The 11,348-nt window shown below is 39.4% G+C and overlaps 1 protein-coding gene across 1 annotated transcript in view; it reads right to left on the bottom strand.

Moving 5' to 3' along the window:
- Nucleotides 1–8,408, bottom strand: part of CDHR3 (cadherin related family member 3) — a gene marked incomplete at its 5' end in the record, with an annotated part of 34,275 nt that extends 25,867 nt beyond the window's left edge. The window contains 3 exons of the mRNA XM_059847362.1: nt 874–1,042; nt 5,372–5,574; nt 8,312–8,408. Of these exons, the coding sequence (XP_059703345.1) occupies nt 874–1,042; nt 5,372–5,574; nt 8,312–8,408 (469 nt within the window). The remainder of the gene's footprint in view (nt 1–873; nt 1,043–5,371; nt 5,575–8,311) is intronic.
- Nucleotides 8,409–11,348: the final 2,940 nt, after the last annotated feature.

The raw sequence follows: 11,348 nt of genomic DNA on the forward strand, positions 1-11,348 counted from the left end.
TCAAACAGGCTCTCAGTACTTTATGGAATGAACTGAACTGTTCTGTCTGCATGTGAACACATAATAAACAAATCATTATATTCTGATGCATCTGGTACAATTTTTGCAGGTCTTCTTCATTAGTAAATAAGCAAGATAAAATCTCAGTGAGTAAGACAGTTATTTCCCATCCTTTCTATCAATGGCAGTGTCACTCACATCAGGTACAGCACGACTTGCAAAGCCTGCACTGGCCACAGCTGCAGTCCAGGCTCTCCAGCCCCATTCCTAAGGCTACTGCACATTCCTCCCCCTTGCATCTTTGCCCCTGGTCTAAAAGTCAAGATGGTTAACATCAACTGCCCCATGTAGGAGACAGAATTCTCTGCTCTTTCCATTTGTACCACCATAGATTACAGGCTCTGAGGTCAAACTCTTAAGACTGATTCCCAACTTAATTTCTTGTGTGAAGGTGTAAATGCAATATGCATATAAAACGTCTGCAAAGGAAGGTTTTTATGGTTTTCCCACAGAAATTCTTGCACATACAATATGAACTTGTATATAATCCCAGAAAACTCCAATTTTCTAATTAAAAAAGAACATGCATTTATTGGTATAATTTTTCTTTTAATTCTTCAACTGCTTCAAAATGGTTAAATAATTTTTTTAAAAAACTTCAAGAAAAATAAAAGGGCATTTCCAAAGATGAAGCATACCAGCTCTTTGTGTAAAACAAAGCCCTAATAAAAACAGTGTCCTGTTCCTCCCTTGTTTTCCTAAAGGAAAATGCCTAGACTACCTTACCTACAGGCACTGTATGAGATAAATTTTTTTTTAAGCTGTTGTCATCTTTTCAAGTATTGTTCTTTTCAAATTCTACCATCATCTTACTTTGAATTGCCATATTTCCTCGAAATACAGGATGTTCATTTTTATCTGTTACATGAATAGTCAATATGTTAAGGTCAGTTCTTCCAGTTGTATCTTCAACAAAAATCTGCAAATCAAAGCTCTTTGGCATAGTTTCATAATCTAGGACAGGGTTTCCAGTGGTAATAACCTGAAAATAAAAGATTATTATTAGCACATGATGTAAGAGATGAAACTTAAAGTCCAAATGAGAGAATACAAATAAAGGGACATTTTCAATCAGTAAAGAGTGAGTGTTTAAGATAATCTTTTACTTGTTGGCACATTTCTCATCAGTGGCAAAAATGTGACAGAACCAGGCTTAAGAGACCAAAATATTGTGTGCCTTCATGGAGTAACTCAAAGATCATTTGTGTGAGGAGCAGTTTGAGGAGGAGATAGCCCAGAAGAAACTGCCCTGCCTCACAGCTTTGTCTTCAAGTTCAGGACTGTATCTTGCAGGTACATGTCTGTTTCAAGTGTTTTCCTTTCCACATCACATTCCAGGAACGTTCAAGGTGTGATGAGACTGAGAATTCAGAGGAAGCCTTGCAAGACACAAGGGAAGCTTCACTTTTTCTGTGACTTAGGAACATGAGGAGGAAGATCTTTTACTTGAAATAAAGAGTGTGGAGTCAGGAGACCATGTAGTCTAGATGCTACCAGAACCTTGTGTTACCTGTATCTGGGAGAAGACTGCAGGAAAACCACAGAAGAAGGTAAATTGTCTGAGAGAGGCAACAGAATTATTTGGTGAAAATACTGAACTAATTGAAAAAATAACCTAGGCCTTGAGTTTTGCAAGATTGATAAGGCAAAATTATTTTGTTTTGGGGATTTTATTTCAAAGGTTTCCAGCTCTGCAGATATCTTCTTAACACAGAATATGTACTAGCACAAGACTGACATTCTATGAAAAAAGTAAAGTGCAATCATTCTGGGTTTAGGATGAGTCCAGAGCAACAGGAGGATGCTGAAAGTTGTATGCGTCAATCTTCACTGCTGAAACCAACAGATCTTCCCTTTCTTGGACAAGAAAGGAAAAGGTGACAGTTAAGTTTTTTGTGTGGCTAAAAAACTGAAACTTGAACACAGTATCAGGGTGCTGTGAAACTGGAGAAGGAAAACTCTTGGGGCTCATGAGTGTATGTGACAAGTAGCATGTCAGTGTATTTACAATAGATAAATTGTAAATACAGAATAAAGGAGGCTGGAGAGCATGCAGAAGGAGAGCAAGGAAATAAATCCTTGGGTTTAGATGAGATGCTGTGTGCCAGAGGACAAACACAAAATTGATGTCAGCACAGTTAGAAGACAGAAGTCAAAATAGAGACAAATAACAAAGAGCTGGAGGGGAATGAAGAGAAGCACAAATGTTTTGTGCCTTCTGGTACATAAAAAAGCTTCTGTCTGGAACCTCATGGATCTTTTTGCTACAGTACTGCAGGAGAAAATAACTGTGTCCTGGATGCTCTCCTCTCCTCCTACTGTACAGATACAAGTTTCCCATAAAAGTGGTGCTAACACAGAAGAAACATTCAAAAAAGCTTGTCATAACAGTGGAAAGCTTGATGTACAAAATGAATGTTTGATGGAGATCTAAACACCATAAACACATACAATGAATTCAACACTTTAAACTGTCCAGTTCTAAGCAGAAGTTATGTGTTCTGGAGATTATCCCTCCAATTCACCACCAAATATTTTCATTGGTGCTGTAACTACAGCCAGACTAAATGTTTCTAAACATACATCTTCCACCCTCCTTTATGAAGGCCTTAGAAGTGAAGATGTGAATCTAAATGGTCTCCTTCTAGGTTGCTTTTGAATCTTTTTGGGAACAGCATGTCACTGGTGTAGGCTGTGAGCCAGAATTCACTTTTCCTTCAGGTAGGAGCAAAGCTTAGTGATAAAGGCAGGACTGCACACACTTGAAGCAGCTGCAGGCTTCATGAAAGGGGATCCAGAGTCACCCCTAAACTGTCTATCATTCATTCCACATGAGAATTTTACTGCTCCCTGCTCCATCACTAGTATATTCAGAGAGCACCACTAAGAGCACCCAGGTAGATTCAGGCAGCAGCAGGGTTTTATGCATTCAACACATCTGCCCCTGAGAACCCTCAAACAGGAGTAAGGTGAGGAGGAAGGGACAGGACTGAGATCTCAGAAACTGTTACTTTCTCAGAAGTCTCAAAATATACCAAGAAATGTGATCTTGCTTTCTGCTGCTGCAACTGGGCTAAATGTGCTTCATAAATACTGAAGAGCCTATTCTAGCAGGTACTTAGTAATCTCATAACTCATTTATGAAATACTGCCTTTTTCTATATCTTAACAAAGATTTCATAGCAGCAGGTAGAGCTGAGGTGTCTGGTTTTGGATCACATCACTTTTGTGAAATGTTGTACAGATCTGCTACAACATGGCATAAATAATTAAAAGTAGCAATCCTCATCAAATAAATTAACTAAGAAAACCCATGTATTTATCCTTGCTTTATAAGTTGTAATTAGCACTCCTCTACTAATTTGCAGAATTTGTATGTAGATTGCTTTATGATTTTTTCATGACTGATGTTCACTGGCTCAAACTCTTTGTTCTAGTCCTCTGAGTGACTGAGGGAATGTTGGAAAAAGCAACAGCTCAAGCAAAACCCAGAAAGGTTCACAGGCCATTCTGGTAATGTGGCTGTGGTATGAAATGGATACAAACTGGCACTTTGGAAGAAGCAGTCTCCAGCTCCTTTGGCCATCCATTTTCATCCTTGTGTCACCTTCCACTGTTCTGAAACAATAATTTCTCCATCATCCTTGCCATGAAAAAAAACAAGAAGGACTTTTTATCTAAATTTGTCAATCTAAATTCTTGTGCATCACAACATAAAAATGGCATGGGATGGGACCAAGCAGGTATATAAAAGGACTGAGGATTTTTTTCCAGCAGAAGGGATCACTTTAATTCAAAATGCCAAAATAAAGCTTAGGAAGGGAGTCCTACATTATGGATTATCTGTCAGCAAAGCCAGTTTAAGGATGTATCCATTTCTTCTGATTGTTACACAGGAGTCAATGAAAGAGCATGAAGCAGAGTTCAGGGATGTTTAGGTTAGATATCGGGCAAATGTTTTTCACCCAGAAAATGGCTGGATCCTGGGACAGCTCCCCAGGGCAGTGGGCCCAGCACCAAGCCTGGCAGAGTTAAAGAAGCAATTGGACAATGCTCTCAGGCACATGGAGTGATTCTTGGGGTGTCCTGTATAGAACCAGGAGCTGGATTAGATAATCCTGAAGGAACCCTTCCAACTCAGCATATTCTATAATGCTATGATTCTATGATCTCTTCAGCTGACCCAGTCCAGGTATTTTCACCCTATGTTTCACAGGTGAAAGATGGCTTTTTTGAGAGTTTTTTAACCATTTCACTGACCTGGCTGGGGAGCAGTAAAGAGCCATCAGAGCTGGCACAAGTGAACTTTGTGCTGTGCTGGGAGTCTGGAGCATGGGAGCCACAGCAGCTCACTGCAGGCTCATCAAATCCATGAGCCAATACCACCCAGGGCCACAGCCTTTCCTTTCCCAAATTTTCTTCCAGAATCGCCAGCAAGGAGAACTAGAAAAGAGCTGTTGCATCAGTTCTGTGAAAACCTGAACTTCCTTGGAAACACCCAGAAAAGGATATTCAAACCACCTTTTTAAAACTCTTCACCATTTCTATCTGTATCTATTAAAGCCACCCTTCAGAGTCACTGTACAAGCTCAGACATACAAGCAAGTTGCAGTGGGATGACAAGTTATCATGCATCTGAACACTCATTGCCTGTGACAAATGTAAGATAATACTTGCTGATTTATTCAACAGTGAAAATCAGCCTGAAGTAATGGAAATTGCTCTGCATTTGCCATAGGACAAGAGGATGCAATGGATAGAGACAGGTCACAGTTGTGTGGAAGGGTGATAACTTCTACATCAAGATAACTTCCTCATGTGTCACAGCCTTTGTTCAGAATTAAAAATTACTTTTATTTAATTCAGCTTCATTTATTTTGGGAGTGAAAAAAATTAATTTTAATTCTTGATGAGAGTGGCCAAACAGAAGCCGTATGTGGTTTAACCAAGGAACTTTAATTTCACAGTGACTTCATATATATTAATCTGAAAAACTTTGGGTAAAACCTCAAAACAGAAGCAGATCCTTCACGTTTTTCTTCACCTCTTATTTTCTAAAAATCACATTTTTTCTATCACAGAATTAATGCAATTATTGTGATGAGTGATTCTTACTAGATGCAATTAAAAATCATAATTACTATTGCTATTCATCTGTCATATCTATTACAGCATTTTTGAATACTACCACAGTCTGCATTTAAATTTCTTTTCTGATTAAAAGATGAGACATTGTGCACTGTCAGTGCTCAGTAATCCAGGAAACATCAGCCTACAACTGAAAATTACTCAAGTGAAACTTAAAACTCACCCTGAACTCAAGACCTCCTTTTGATTCAATGTCAAAAGCTTCTGTGAGTGGATTTGAATTTACTATGGTAGGAAGAATTGCAACACCTTCAGAAGCCAATGGAGAAAGAGTCACATTAAAGTTATAGACTTCAACACCAGCTGCTGAGTTTTCTTCAACAGTGCTTGTTGCAGGTAAGCCCTTAAGCAACTGGAATCTTCTTCCTGCAGATGAAAATGAATGCAAAATTACTTGAGCTAACAAGTACACAGTTTTTGTCACGAGCAGCCATTAAGGAATGCAAAATGCCCTGACTCTCTTTTTACCTATGAATGGAGGCATGTGGTAGTAAATCCAGTGTTAATGGCAAAAGAAGCCATCTTTTCTGTAATTCAGTCCTATAGTGTTGTCATCTAGAGTGGTCATTGTCGAATTTTACTGCATCATTTGCCTTCATATATGTCTTTACACAGAAGCAAAGAAGCCAAAAATGTTTCTGTTTTTTCATTTTGCTCCCTGAACTAATTAGTGCCTCTGTTCACTGTTACATCAAGAAGCACCTTGAATCACACAGACCCAGATACTAAAGAAGCAATGGTTTTTTGCAGACTACACTATCTGCAGCACCTATTTCCTCTGTTTTCCCTCTTCTAATTCTTTCTGCAGCAGCTGTGTGCAAGCCTGACTCTTGAGTAGTGTGAGTTAGTAACAGTTTCAGGGGTGGCACTGTCATGTCTCCTGCTTTGAGCAAGGAAGAGCTGCCTGGAGTCTCTGGAGAAGATGTAGGCCCACAAAAGCACCCTATAGTTCAAAACTGCATGGAAGATGCACATGCTGGTGAGGCAACCAACAGATTTGCACAAGCTCCTTGTTTGTCCAGACCTCTGGACTCCCCAAACCAAACCTTTTGCTTTCTCTGTCATTTAGCTTCTAGGTTTTGGTACTTTTGACTAAGGTCTGTTGCGCTTCATCTTATGAACAGTGTCTAGAAAACTTAAATCAGGACTGCTTTTGATGCCCTGAAACAACACTTCAGTAATCTCACATCCCTGAACCAGCAATGTGCTTCAACACCAGACTATGGCAGGGTTGACTGTTACTTGGGGATGGATGCTTCATTGGCTCATCCAAAACACTATCCAATAAAGCTGGCTGTGTTCAGCCAAACTTCCTACACACTCTGTGCCAAGAGGGAGACAGACAGTGCCCTCTCAAGGGTCTGGACAGGCTCTTCATACACCAGCAATTACTGTAGCAAAAGCCACTTGAAGTCTTTTTTTTTTTTTTTTTGCTGCAGAGTTGCAGGATGAAAAGCTGCTACAGGAACTGGTCTGAGACCATTAGAGCTGCATGGAGATTCTCATGCTCCCACACAGCAGATCCAGCAGGTTCATGGGTCACTGATCCAGCTGGGATTACTCTGGCATTTATGGAAAAAAATTACTTTGGAGATACTCTACAGGTACAGGGTAGGATATGGGACACTGTGAGGTGGGAACTGCCTGAAAGAGTTAATCTGAACAGGTCAGTCTGACACCCTGGCAGGGCTGAGTTCAGCTGAGCTGTTATTGATTTATGTCAGCAGGAGCAAGATACAGTGAAGAACTAAGTTTTTATTACTGTTATTACAAATTCCGGAAAACATCATCAACAAAAATCACCCATCCAAATGAGGCTGGGCTGAGAGGGGCTTCTAGAGATACATTTCCATAAGTGGAGCTGAACTTCAAATGTAATCTCCTGTGGATGGTACTTGATGAATTCAGCTCACTCATCAAGCCACAGTTCATTAATGGAAACCATTTATAAAAGCAATGAAATAATTTACAGTATTTAGAAATGTAGAAAGGAGTTGCTATTTTTGTGTTATGTCCGAAGATTGCATTGGCTGTTTATTCAGAATTTGTCTTTCTAAATCAAAAGTTCTAACTTCTTGCTCTTCATTTTAACTGAAATTTTAGGTACTGCATCTGAACAGCTTCTTCTTTTTCCAACCAATTTTACAAAAACTCTCCTTCCATATTCACAAATCCTTGCTTACCTCTTTACTTTGCAGAACAAAATATTTCTGAAGCAATTTAACGCATTATTTATCAGAATTATCAATGACAATCATTGACAAATGATGAGCCCTAGACAAAGCAATAATGAGATTATTTTGAAGTAGTTTATGTATATTTAATACTTATTTATCTGTGATGTGCCAGTCTTTAGAGTGTGCTTGAGTAACACCTTCAAGATTTTCTCTATCCACAACAATGCAGGTTAGAAAAATGTTATTTTTCAAAGAAAGTTGAAAGTGGCAGGCAGTGTCCTAATCACAGTTTTAGGAACATCGCTGAATATTGACAAGTTCCTGAGGGATGGCAGAACTCTTACAGTTCCTTGAGAGCAAAATGACCCTACCTGAGCTGGTAGCCTACAGCAACACCAGTGCTTCGTGTGCCATGCAGACTTCAGACAGTTTGAAGATTTACTAAGTTGCTAATGTGCAAATACTCATATTGGCAAATCTCCCATGTATTCACACTGATCAAAGTTAGTTATGTTATACTACAAATATTGTCCACGACTTACTTTCTGTTTGGTCCTGTTTGGTTGCTTGTTTTACTTTATCAAAGAGAAATGTTATCAATATCTGAAAGGAGGATACTGGAGTATAACGACTAGTTATAGTTTCTTGGAGAGCTGACCTCCTTTCCCACTCCAGTGCTGTCACACTGAGCAGTGGCTATTAGAAATGAAGTGCCTCATCCAAAAAAGAGTTTTAGCAAAGAGTCATATTCTCTTCATTATACTGCTGTAACCACAGAGCCCAATCTATTTCAGTCGGAAAATAATTGTTACTTGATTTTTCCCATCTGTGTCTGATCCCTAAATATGTCATATAAAGTTCCCTAGAGAAAGTATAACAGCCAACAGTGTTCTAATTTTAGCAGCATAATGAAATCATGTTCTTACCAGATACTACTCCCAGCAAAATTAGGAAAAGGAGCATGCTCTTCATTGTCTTTATGACCCTTTTCCTCACGTTCCCAGGATGCAAATTGAAGGAAGATCACAGTATGTTTTCCCCAGTTTACATCAGCTCCATCTAAATTCTTCCTCTTTTTCATGCTGTGCAGTGAGAAATGAAACAAAGGACCTGTGTCTCCAAGGGAGTTTCCAAACACCATCAGCTTGTTTGCTTGTCAGGGAACTGCTCCTTGCTGACACCTCATTCACAGCCCTGGTCTGTACTTGGGAAAACAGTCATTAATTGGCCTTTCACTATAATCATCTTATTCAATGAAGCATTATGAAGAGAATCTAGTATGTTTTAAATCTTGAAATACCATGCTGCTTTCACTACTCTGGCTCTCTTCATTCACCAGATTCAAATACTCATTTTTTTTACCCAAACCGGGAACCTGAAGTTTTCTTGGTTTTCTGACTACCAGAGAATCATTCAGAACACACATACTACATACTTGGAGGTGAGGCATGTGCACATGATGAAGTTTGTACATGATGCAGCTTTGCTGTAGTTTGCACAGAAGTGCACTAGTTCCCTTAGATTAGGCATTTAACTTGCTAGCTCACAATACAACCAGCCTTTTTTTTTTTTTTTTTTTTTTTTTTTGACTAAGGACAGTCCTACTGCTATTTCATGGAGCATAGGAGAGAAGTGACATGAATACTGGAATTGGATGCAATATAGGTACATTAGAATTGACTCTCAGAATAATTTAGCCTGGAAGGGACCTCTGGAGGTCACCTAGTCAAATATCCTGCTCAAAGCAGGCTTAATTAAATCAGCTTGCTCAGGGGTTCATCTAGTTGATTCTCAACACCTCTGCACAAACTTAGCAGCTCTGCTAAGAGGCAGAATTTTAAGATTCATAGTTAACACAGCTATGGAGCAACCTAACTGAATTGTGATCTAAGCTGGCATCTCTAGATGTTTCTGCACAACCCTCTGTGGTTGTCCCACTGAAAGCTGACAGTAGCTCAGAAAGTTCTGTCCCTTGCTTCTGTGTTTTGAGTAGCATGAGCATGTTAATTGAACATGCTGAGCATGAGCAGCCAGTTTAACACCAGGGCAGGCACTGCCTATGCCTGCTGCATTCACACCTCAGGCTATGGTACCTATGTGGCCTGGAGAATTCTGCTGACACAATGGACCTGGAAAAGATGCATCAGTAAAGCCTACTGATTGGAACTGAACCTACATATCAGATGCTGATTTGAGGAACCATGAGAAATACTCTTGAAATACTCATTTTATGGCCAATCTGCATCTATTTTAAAGTGCTTCTAGGACCTTGTAATGGTTTAAAGTGGATGTGGCCACACGGTATCAATTGGGAGCACAATCAGTATCAAGGAATCTGATCTTCCTTTGTCCCAGGAAATGTGAGCCTAGACTTCACATTAGTAAAAAAAGTGTATGGAAAATCTCACTCTCAAATGACCTAGTTATGCTGATAATAATGTAAATATATTTATATTGTCAAAAAATTGTAACTTGTCCCTTTACCTACCAGCTCTTTGCCCATCCCTTCATATGCATTTCCTGAGTTCACAAAGAAAATTTTGATGTGACTGGACACCTCACAAAGATGAGGTCTCTGTGCACAGGTATGAATCAGGTTTGTACAATGTCTTGTACAGTGATCTTCTACTAATTACCAGAACAGTGTAAAACTGCTGCTAGTTTTATTCCCTCCTTTTAGTTGTAATGTGTAACCTACCCCATTATAAGCCTGTTTAAGTCTTGAAAAAACTATAGAAGCATCAGGGATAAATTTCAGTGTCTTTTAGATACTTTTCTAAATTTGTTTAGTATCTGCTTTGAGGGATAGGACTGATTCCATTCTATGCTCTGGATAGACAAGCTTTTTCCAGAACTCATAGGTCACAATTTTATCCTTTATTTTCTTTCTTTTCTTCTTAGGCTGGGTTTTGGTGGGGAGAAGGGGGGATTTGGTTTTGGTTTGGCTTGAGGTGTTTTTTGTTCCTATAAATATCTTTCTCAGCTTCTTTGTTTTGATCCTCTTTCTGACATGTACACAGATCTAACTTCAGCAAGGATTCAAAGTCCATAAACATAAACCAGACATTATTTATGATATAAACACTATAGAGAGCTACAGGAGACATGTATAGGAAAGGCATCAGGAATGCACACGTGCTTGCAATGCTATCCTGTCCCCAGCTCCACCTGGAAATGCAATGGGTAATTGTTTCAGGTACTAAGTGAATACTCATGGAGTAGTTCATTTCTGCTTTCCCTCTAAATATGTCTTCAGGGCTTTCAAGTAGTTCCTGTTAAGTCTCATGGTTCAAGCCTGTTGTGAGGAGACTGTAAAGGTGACCATGGAGATGAGGGGAGAGCCAAGTAAGCATGCAAGATGGGGAGTGTGGAGAGCAGCTCATATGGGTGGAGTAAGGGTGAGCAGAAAGGGCTCTGGCTCTTTCTTCCTTGAGTCACTTCAAGTAATTTCCTTGAGTCACTTCCAGTCTCATTACTTTCCTTAGATCCCTCATTTCTTATATTCCTCCAAGTGGATTTCTGTTGTTCTCTGATTCCACCTGCCAGGATGTGAGGCATGAAGTGAAAGGGCAGCCAGTATTAAAAGAGAGCCTAGAAGAAGTTGAAAATCAAGTAGAGAAAAGCATACCAGCTGGTTAGGAACAGGTGAATTAGGAAAAGGTGAACAAGGCAGAAATTCACTGGCCAGTCTAGCAACAGCAGCACTTACACTGCAAGGAGGTCAGGAATGAGCTTCCTGGGAATATAGAGCAACTAGATGAAGAGAGGTCAAGGCAACACAAGCAAGAATACAACTAGGGAATTTTCAGGCAAAATAGAAGGAAGATTCATTTTGGAACAAATGAAGAGGACAAAAAAATAGGCTTTGTATTTCTCTGGTTTTCAAGATGATTTGCAACTTTATTTGGGTGCTTTGGAGCAAAATAAAATGCACTTCTGAAAAAAAATAAATCTTCTGGATAA

The sequence above is a fragment of the Haemorhous mexicanus genome, chromosome 5 (assembly GCF_027477595.1).
Source record: "Haemorhous mexicanus isolate bHaeMex1 chromosome 5, bHaeMex1.pri, whole genome shotgun sequence".
NCBI classification, from domain to species: Eukaryota; Metazoa; Chordata; class Aves; order Passeriformes; family Fringillidae; genus Haemorhous; species Haemorhous mexicanus.